Source organism: Bos indicus, chromosome 23 (genome assembly GCF_029378745.1).
Source record: "Bos indicus isolate NIAB-ARS_2022 breed Sahiwal x Tharparkar chromosome 23, NIAB-ARS_B.indTharparkar_mat_pri_1.0, whole genome shotgun sequence".
NCBI classification, from domain to species: Eukaryota; Metazoa; Chordata; class Mammalia; order Artiodactyla; family Bovidae; genus Bos; species Bos indicus.
In genome coordinates, this window is record NC_091782.1 from 32,421,948 (window position 1) to 32,432,748 (window position 10,801).

Consider the following 10,801-nt stretch of genomic DNA (forward strand, 5'->3'; position numbering starts at 1 on the left):
TTCAAAGAGAATCTGTTAAATGAATGGATTAAAAAAAAAATTCAACTTCTTAACATATACTATTCCTGTAGCATTTACTATGGTCCAGGTCAGTTCAGTCGCTCAGCCGCGTCCGACTCTTCGCGACCCCATGAATCACAGCACGCCAGGCCTCCCTGTCCATCACCAATTCCCGGAGTTCACTCAAAACTCATGTCCATTGATTCGGTGACGCCATCGAGCCATCTCATCCTCTGTCGTCCCCTTCTCCTCCTGCCCCCAATCCCTCCCAGCATCAGGGTCTTTTCCAATGAGTCAACTCTTCACATGAGGTGGCCAGACTATGGTCCAGGGACTATCCTAATCGACTTACATTTACTTCATTTTTCTTTCATTTCACATACAAACCAGCTGTACACTGGTTTCTGTGCCTGTACCTCTCCTTTGTTTATGTGCCTGTGTCTCTCCTGCTAGACTGCGATTCCAGAAAACAGAGTTTGAGAGTTAAAAACAAAAAACCCAACCACAGCTACCATCTCTCCTTTGTGGTGTTAAGGGGACCACAGTTAGGGGAGAGCCTCAGGAAGGAATGGATGGTAACAACCAGAACTGGAGGAACAATGAAGTCCCTTCCGGCCCTAACATTTTGCGTTGCTACGACCATTGACTTCTAGATGCCCGGAACCACTCAGCACAGAAATCTCAGGGGGCGGGGGTTTCCCCTCCTGGGGCTGTATTTCTGGCTCCGAGCTTTGTGATGAAGTAGTCACCAAGTGCATTAACCTCCGGAGCTCCTAGAGAGTACAACAATGCTCCTAGCAGGGAAAGGGCTGCTTGGCGACGGAGCTTGGGATGATGACGTACTTCCGGCCTTTGTAGGTTTTCTGAGTGATGCTGCCTGCGCGGCGGACCTGGAGCTCCCACGATCCCGAAGGTGAGTCTCAGGCACTTTGTTCCGACTCGCCCGCCCCAGGAAGATTAAGATCGGTGCCTTGGAGTAGGTGAGGAGGGGACGTCTGCGCGGGCGTGGCCCCCGCCAGCCTCTCGTGGTCACCTGGACACACGCCTAGGGTAGGAGGTCCCGCCCCTGCCCCCGCTGGGGTCGTGGAGAAGACCCCCTTGTGGAGGCGGAGCTTTGTGACTAGACCCGAGGTGAGAAGGTGGAAGAGGGGCTTCCGGAACTTGCTTTCGCTCCTTGTCAAAAGCCCAACTTCCTATATACCCATCGCTTTTATTTAACAAGTGTTAACATTAAGCAGTATCGCATCTATTTTTTCTTTAAATATTTCAAAATAAATAAAAGCATCGTGACTTGTCACCCTTAAATAGTTTCGTATGTGCATCTCTGAAACTTAAGGATATTTTACATACACAAATCGTAACCCCGATATCAACACACCCAACTAAAGGTAAGCGCATTCCCTAATATTACCTGACACCTACTGCATATTCGAATTTACCCTCGTTGTCCTACAAGTGTTTTCTGCAATTGGTTTACACCAACTAGGGTCCAATTAAAGACCATTCGTTGCATGTAGTTAAGTCTCTTAATTTAAAACAGTCCTATGCTTCCCTTGGGCTTCCTTGATGGCTCAGTGGTAAAGAAACTGCCTGCCAATATAGGAGATGTGGGTTCCACTTCTGGGTCGAAAAGGAAATGGCGACCCACTCCAGTAGTCTTGCCTGGGAAATAAATCCCATAGACAGAGGAGCCTGGCGGGCTGTGGCCCATGGGGGTCTCAAAAGTCTTGGTCACGACTTAGCGACTAAACAATAACAATAATCCTTCCCCTCTTTTCTCCCCATCCTATTGCCTGGTTGAAGGATATTCCAGTCCTTTCCTAGAGTATCTCCATTTCCGAATGTGCCAGTTTCCTCATAGTATTTAAGTTATTCCTTTTTTCTTTGCCATTGTGATCGGTTTTCCTTTGGAATTTATTTTACAGCGCAGGTGGTTTATTATTTTCATTGTCTCTTCGTAATTGCTAATATGCTGAAGCTAATAAAAAAAGCTCAGGAATTCCCTGGTGGTCCAGCAGTTTGGACCTGGCGCTTGGAGTGCACAGGGCAGGTTAGAACCCAGGTGAAGGAACTAAGATCCCTGGGTGGCACAAGTGTGGTGTCAGAAAAAAAGAGAAACGCTCTTTTACACTCTTTCTGGCACCTCGTGGTTTTTTAGTTCAATTAAGGAAGGTGAGGACACTTCAGATTCTGTAATTGTATCACTCGTTTATCATATACTTGCCGCCTGACACATATAGGCACTTAGTGAATATTTTTGAAGTGAGTCCCCTTTGTGAATATCATGTAATACACAGAAACTGAATCCTGAATTTAGGATGAATTGCCCTACTTCCTTGTACACATCTTCAAGATTATGGCTTTCACTGTATTATAATTTTATCCCCATGAGTTATAAACTCCTGTGTATACCCAGCTCTCAGCGCAGCTCGTAAATATCTGCCCAAAGATTGAAGCTCTTTTTTCAAACAAAAGCTAAGCTCTTTTGCCTTTCAGTTATGTTTTTTCAAAGTTAATTTGATGAATATATTGACATTATACCTAAGTGGCTGTCTTTTGGATCCAGTGCACTAGCCTCCACCTCCACTCTTTCGATGCTTGCCTTCTTCCACTCTTGCCTCCATCTTCATTCCCTCAGCTCGCTTACTATCCAGTAGCAGAGCTTCTTAAAACATAAACCCGGCCTTGTCACTTACCCTCCTATACGCCTTCAGTGGCTTTCCTGTGCATTTAGAATCAAAAATAAACTTCTATGTCCTGTCGGGGGTTTTGAACCATTCTCTCCCTACAACCCACCTCTACTCTGCAGAGCTCAGTCCTTACTGTTCTTAGGGCTCATGAGCTACCTCACCTCTCATCATCTTATCTTAATAGGTCCTACATTTATTTGATAACTTGATGCTGGTTGGTTTTCCTCACAGTACTTATCACAACTGCTCATTATTTTATCTGCCTCCTTTTGTTGTTGTTGCTGTTAATTAATTTTTTTAATCTTCCCCATTAGAGTGAAAGTTCCAGCAGCACAGGGACTCCTTCTCCCTGGAACAGAGCCATGAAGCAGGACAGCAGAAGGAATCAAATAGGAAAACTTTGAGTAGTTAATGTAAATGGCACCAAATTTATTGACTGTGTTTTGAAAATACAAGAGTCTTAAACCAGTTACAGAATTCAGTTTCTTTCAGTTGTAGAACTGACGTCCATGAAAGGACTAAGGTCTCCCTTTCCTTGCTGGCTGCCCCTGGGGACAGGTCTCAGCTTCTGGAGGCTGCCTGCATTCCTTTACAGGTGGCTCCCTCCATCAGCAAGTCAGTGGTTGTGGATCTAATCCTTCTCATGCTTCAACTCTCTGACTTCCTCTTCTGCTAAAAAAAAATTGCTGTTAAAGGAGTTATGTAGTGGGTTAGGCCCACCTAGAGACCTCCTAAGGTCAACTGATTGCTAACTTAATTACATCTTAATAATACCTTTTTTTCATGTAAACTAACAATCTTAAGGGACATGATAACATGATGGATATCATAGGGCAATCTTAGAATTCTGCCTAACACAGTTCCACTCTTTATTTATTCTGCAAGTTGAGGGTTGAGGGACAGTTGGGTTATTTCTAGTTTGGAACTATTTTGAATAAAACTACTCTGAACATTCCTGTATTTTTAGCTTTTAATGGGCATAAGCACTTGTTTCTTTGGGGGTATAAATCCAACAGTGGAATTACTGGGTCAGGGGGTACACAGACATTGATCTTGTCAAAAAATGTTGAGACCATCACTCAGTATCTGAAATGAAAAGACAGCTGAAGAGATCCTCTCACTAGGACCTAGGTACAGTCCTCACTAGGTACAGAAGAGGTTGCTGCTCTTACATAAGGGTTTTGAGAAACATGGGGTTCAGTGGGCTGACATCTGTGGAGGCATGGTTTCATGGGGCAAACTGTTGTTCATTAGTTGGCACTCAGAGCTGTTTATTTTAACAAGTCATTCCCGACTAACTGATTTTTGAAAGCTATGGGTTGTCACTAATTGATGGACTTACAAAAATGTGTTCTCTGAAATGAGTTGTTAATTGAATAGATCAGTTCTGGGCTACTTATACCACAGCTGCAGAACATTTTTATTCTCAAGCTTTAAGAGATAGTTCTAAATAATTTTCCAAAGTGGTTGTACCCATTAAAGTATCATACCAATGTATGAGAGTTCCATTTGCTCCAATTCCTTGTTGATTTACCCTTAAATTATAAGATGTGTATTTACTTTTAGAATTTTTAAAATGAAGTCTATTTTTCAGTATTTCTATTCTCCTGACACCAAAGGCATTAATACACTCCTTTTACTGAACTGACCATCTACCACATCTTGTTATTATAAAGAATTTTAGTTTTATATTCCTCCCCTTTTGTGTAGTAAAACATTCTCATGTAAAAAATGTAATAAGGGCTATCCATTGAAAAATTCCACATCATACCTGCTCCCAACCACTTATTTCCCATTCCCAGGGACAAGTAATGTTGCTCAGGTATCCAAATATATATATGTATATTTTTTTTTCTTCCCCTTTCCCTTTTGTTAATATTTTTCACAGTGGCTCTCTACTCTGCTTTTTTCACTAAATGGATCTTGCCCATCCTTTCATATCTGTATATAAAGAGCTTACTCATTTTAAAAAACTGCATAGCAGTAGTTATGAATTACTATAATTTATTTACCTAGTCCCATCTTGGTGGCCATTTGGGTTGTTTCCAACCTTTGTCTCACAAACAATGCTTTTATGTACATCATTTTACATGTGAGTGAGTAAATTACAAGAGATTTCCTCCCATAATCATTTAAATTATCACCATATTTTGTTAGTTCTTGAGCTTATGTTGTTTCCTCTATTTCATACCTTCTTTCTGAGTTCACCTTTCTTTGCTGAACTCTATATCCTTTACTTACTTTTGTAGGAAGTGTTTGTGGGTTGTAAATGACTTCATTTTGCTCTATTTACTTATATTTAGCTCGGGGTAAATTCTGTGTTAACAGTCATTTCTCCACTCCGATTGCCTTCTAGACTCTGTTAGTGAGCACTTTGCTGTGTTTCCTTCATAGGTAATCTCTTTTCCTCTGGTAGCTATTAAGATTGTCTCTTTATTCTTTTCCTCTGGTAGCTATTAAGATTGTCTCTTTATCCACAATAGACTTCACTTTCACTCTATTATGTCTAGGTGTGCACTCTTGATCTGAGAGGTCAGGCCTTCATTTCTGGAAAATTCTTAATTTTTTCTCATCAACTATTATTTCTTAGTCATTCACTACATTCTTTTCTTCTGAAGTTCCTATATATTAATGTTGTAGTGTCTTAATATTTTATATTATAATATGTATATATATATAATATATATGAAAGAGCAGTTAACATTAACTGCTCTTTCATATTTTTTAATACCCTGTTGCATTCAGAGTAAAGTCTCAGTATTCTCATAATCACTGTTACTCTTCAGCTGTGTCCATTCTGTTGTTGATCCTCTGATGCATGTTAAATGGGTTAGGGTTAGAGTCTGTTGTTTGCTTGGCCTGTGATGTTGAATCTCCTGCCAGCGCCCTTTCTCTGCCTGCCTCATTTCTGTTAGTTATTTCAGGCCCAATTCAAATGTACTTGCTCCTAAGCCACACTGTTTCACTGCTTCACGCTTTGTCAGAATTATGTTTTTCCTACTCTTTGCTCTATAGACATTTGGTTAAAGCCTCTTGTTTCTTTTCTTTTTTAAATTTAATTAACTTGGCGGCCTTGGGTCTTAGTTGCGGCACTTGGCGTCTTTTCTTTTGTTGCAGTATGCAGACTTCTAATTGTGGCGCGTGGGCTCAGTTGCTCTGCAGCATGCAGGATCTTAGTTCCCTGACCAGGGATTGAACCCACATCCCCTGCACTGCAAGGCAGATTCTTAACCCTTGGACCACCAGGGAAGTCCCTTTGTTTATTTTTTTGGAATAAGTACTTTATTTCAAATGACTCAAGAATCAGAAAAAATATAGAGGGTATTATGTGAAAAGTAACATGTCCTTCCTCTCTTATCCTAGTTCCCTTCCCAGAGGCCATCCTTCTATAATAGTTTTTCATAGCCATAATAATGTGGTGTAACAAACAGTTACAAGTCTTTGGCAGGATAACAACAATAAACATTTATTTAGTACATGAGTCTGTGGCATTTGGTGATCTAGGCAGCACTTACTTGTACATCTGCAGTCAGCTGTGAGCTCGGCAGATCTCAGCTGGAGTCACTCACATGTTGGGGCAGGGCGGAAGGAGGGGAGGTTATCTGGCTGTTAGGTGACCTAGGATGGTTTCATCTGCTCCATCTGAAAGCCAGTATATCCTCTTAGCAGTTAAAGAAGGCACGGGCATGCAAGAGCAATCACACTAGCTTCTGTCCCACTTGTTAGTATTACACTGGCCAAGTCAGGTCATGTGTTGAACCCAGAATCACAGCAGGAGCACAAAACAAAGTCCATGTCTACAGGGAAGCGTAAAGAAATGGGGTCAGTAATGTTTTCTGCCATATGCCTTTTTTTAAATTTCAGTTTCTAAACATACATATGTATACCTTTTATAAACATGAATGATAGCATGATATTATTATTCTTACACTGTTTTTTTCCCCATTACTTATTTCATTAAGACATAATTTTTCTCATCAGGTGTATCCTCCTAAATAAGATTAAATCAGAGGATCTTAAATCAGTTACACCTCCACCCCAGGCTGGATTGAGCCCTTCTAAATTAATCCCAGGATGGCTTCAGCAGGGGAACAGGATGGACTTAAGATTGTGAAGGTGGAGGAAGACCCTATCTGGGACCAAGAACCCTACCTTCGAGAGAACAACTTTTCTGGCCAGGAAGCCTCCCGCCAACTTTTTAGACACTTTTGTTACCAAGAAACTCCTGGTCCCCGAGAAGCACTGAGCCGGCTTCGGGAACTCTGTCATCAGTGGCTGAGGCCAGACACACATACCAAGGAGCAAATCTTGGAGCTCCTGGTGCTCGAGCAGTTCCTGACCATCCTGCCTGAGGAGCTCCAGGCCTGGGTATGTGAGCACCATCCTGAGAGTGGGGAGGAGGCAGTGGCTGCAGTTGAAGACCTGGAGCGAGAGCTCAGTGAACCAGAGAACCAGGTGAGAGGAGGAAGATGGCCTTCTGGACATAGAATATGAAATGAAGGGTGAAGTTTGGTGACCCATGTTGGTTGGTTGTAGCCACATGTATTAGTTCTCTGTTGCTGGGTAACAAGTAATCCCCTAAGCTTTAATGGCTTAAAAAAAACAAATATTACCTCCCAGTTTCTGAGTCAGGTTTTGGGAGCCACTTAGGAGGATCTCTCATGAGGTTGCAGTAAAGATGTCAACCAAGATTATAGTCCCCTGAAAACCTACTGCAGCTGGTGGATCCACTTTCAAGATGGCTCACTCCCATAGTTGTTGGTAGGTGGCCTTGGTTCCTCACTGGTTAGTGGAGGGGTCTTTACTGGGTTTCTCCTTAGGGCTCATTGAGTGTCCTCACAACATGTCAGTTGGCTTCCCTGAGAGAGAGACAGAAATAGAGGAAGAGAGGATAAGGGTGAATCCTCACGTTTTTATGACTTAGTCTCAGAAGTTATATACAATGACTTCTGCCATACATTCTATTCAGTAGAAATGAGCCATTTTAAGTACAGCTCTCACTCAAGGGGAGAGAGAAATCAGGCTCCACCTTTTAGTGGAAATAATGTTGAAGAGCTTATTTTAAACCATCACACCTCATTGGGCCACTCTTGTTCTCCCCCTTCTGCTTTTGGGTGTGGAATTAAACTCTGGGCTTTCCACTGTGCAATTGCATAAAATGTCTCATACAGTTCCATATGATCTCTCTCACTGAGTGTGAGTCTAGGTTCCAGTAGTCCTCCTCTTATGAACCCAAATATACCTACCTGCCTTTAGGCCCCAGATTGTGAACATGGACTTGCTGAAATGCTCTCAGGGGATGCAGTGCATTTGAAGGCCAAGGAGGAATCAACAGCTTTCCAGCTTCAGTCCATGGTGATGCAGCTCAAATGTGAATCTTTTGGGGTCCACAAATTTGGAGAACAAGGTAAGGACGTTTTCAGGTCCATTCAGAGGATCTCTGGTGGTCCAATATAGGGTAATAGTTGAGACTGTGGACTCTGGGGCCAAATTGTCTCAGTTGGAATTTAAGCACTGCTACTTAGAAGCTATGTGACATTGAACAAGTCAAGTAACTTTCCTGTGCCTTCAGTTTATGCATCTGTAAAATGGAAATGAGAGTACAGAGTCAGAGTCATTTGAAGATGTTAATATATATAAAGCATTTAGAGCAGCACCTGCTTTGTAGTAAGCCCTTCACAGTCCCTGCTTGCGTACATCTTCTCTGGAAGCCTCACCTTGTCTGGGTGACCTCCAGCCATTTCAGCAGGTGCTGGTTACCCCTTACTTTGTCTCCATATCTCAATTTAGGTTGTTACATTATACTGCCAGTTTTAGGATCCAAAACTGGATCCTAAATATTTGACATGAATCTTCCTCTTTCCCATCCTATGGTTATACTCTTTCATAAAGGAAAAAAATGACATTTATTTATTTATTATTCTAGATGGTGAAACTGTACTTAAAAACCAGGACTTGACATCAAAATAGGAAGTCTTAAAAGAAATGGGACATTTTGAGGATAGCAGACTCCAAAGAGATATTCCTTTAGATTCAAAATATAGAGAAACGTGTAAACATGAGAGCAGGGAAGAAAAACAGAGCGGACAGCCCACTGGAGAGAGATGTCACAAGTGCAACGAGTGTGGGAAAAGCTTTACTCAGAGTTCAGTTCTCATTCAGCACCAGAGAATCCACACTGGGGAGAAGCCATATGAATGTGAAGAATGCGGAAAGACCTTCAGCCAGAGGTCAGGCCTGATTGAACATCAGCGGAGCCACACTGGAGAGAAACCCTATCAATGTAAGGACTGCGGGAAAGCTTTCAGTGCCAGCAATAGCCTCATTAGACACAGAAGGATCCACACAGGGGAAAAACCATATGAATGTGAAGAGTGTGGGAAAACCTTTCGCCTGAGCTCGTACCTTGTTCAGCATCAGAGGATACATACTGGAGAGAAGCGTTATCACTGTAATGAATGTGGGAAAGCCTTCAGTCAGAATGCAGGGCTTTTCCAGCATCTCCGAATCCACACTGGTGAGAAACCCTATCAGTGCGGTCAGTGCAGTAAAAGCTTTAGTAGGCGAACGCTCCTTATAAAACATCAGAGAAGCCACACTGGAGAGAGACCGTATGAGTGTGATGAGTGTGGGAAAGCTTTCAGTCATCACTGCAACCTCATTAGGCATTTTAGAATCCATACTGTTGTCAAACTGGACTGAACTAACCCTATGGACCACCAGGGCCCTTCAGTGAGGTGATCCTTGGGAAAGTAAGATATTCAAATGGCTTATTTTACTCTTATGAAATTTATTTTGCTTTGGAATGCATGGCTTTTTTTTGCAGACCATGTGCTGCTGTCTCCTGAGTGGATGACTGTGGGTGTGAGCATGTGGGCACTTGCTGGGCAGCTTCCTTCTTCCCTATCCCTTGGTTCATTTCTAACAATTTCCCTTAAAGCACCAAATCTTACCAGGCTTTATTCCTGGTCAGGGAACTAGATCCCATGTGCCATGTGATGAGGCCAATAATAATAAACCCTTTGCAATGTGCCTGTTTTATTCATAGCCTTTTCTGTCACAGGCTTTAGAAGTTTAGCCATGTGGAAGGCCACTGTAAGCAGCATGATTGACATTATAAAGAAACGGAGCCTCTGACCTCAGGCAGCTTACGCTTACCTGGGGAGACCAGCAGGTCCAAGCCATTTACTGTCAGGGTTAAACACACAAGTCTGGCACCACACTGTCCAGGTTCAGTACCTGCCTCTCCATCTGTGAGCTCTGTGACCTTGGGCAGTTTAATTAAATGTCCCTATGCTACAGTCTCCCTATCTATAAATTTAATAGGGGGTAAGAGTACCTTTCTCATAGGATACATGAGATTAATACAGATTTGTAAAGCACTGAAAATATAACTCAATAAATGTACACTGTGATGTACCTAAGAAATAATACCATCTAATGAATGTAGGTGGAATTTTAAGTATCCTGTTTGAACTAAATGGAATGTTAAATGCCTCTGCTGACAATCTCATTATACTTTTCTCCACCGTCAAAATGTTAATCAGAATTTCAAAAGAAAGGAACTATAAGTTCAACTTAAAAATATACCGTGCTAAGTATGTCTTCAAAGTTTGTTTTAAAAAAGTTAAGCCTATATATGTGTGTATATATATATATTTGGTTTTCCTTATAGCTTGGGGACCATGACAACAACAAAAACTAAAATTCCTTGACTGTTTCATTTGGAAACAGAACATTGGCTAAATGCAGACTATTTAAAATAGTGCTTTTTTTTTTTTTTTAGCCTTACTTCAGGGCATGCAGGATCTTAATTCCCTGACCAGGGATGGAACTTCATGCCCCCTACAGTAGAAGCACAGAGGCTTAAACACTGGACCACCAGGGAAGTCCCAGAACAGTGCTTATTGAATTTTAGAGTACCTACAAATCATCTGGAATCTTGTTAAAGTAGATTCTAATTCAAAAGGTAATGGTGGAGCCCAGGAATCTGCATTTTCAACAAACTCCCAGTGATGCTGATGCTGCTGGTTCATGGAGCACATTTGAATATCAGGACCCCAGACAGTCCTGATGGTCCTTCTACAGCTAGAGGTGTCAGGCAAATCCAT

General features: G+C 41.9%; 1 protein-coding gene across 1 annotated transcript; it reads left to right on the forward strand.

The window, feature by feature from the left end:
- The first annotated feature begins 661 nt into the window (after nt 1-661).
- On the forward strand, nt 662-9,722 carry ZSCAN31 (zinc finger and SCAN domain containing 31). Its single transcript, XM_019985260.2, is given in 4 exon segments — nt 662-913; nt 6,672-7,145; nt 7,947-8,097; nt 8,617-9,722. Coding segments are annotated over 3 exon segments (1,308 nt in total). The 5' UTR covers nt 662-913; nt 6,672-6,764; the 3' UTR covers nt 9,393-9,722.
- Nucleotides 9,723-10,801: the final 1,079 nt, after the last annotated feature.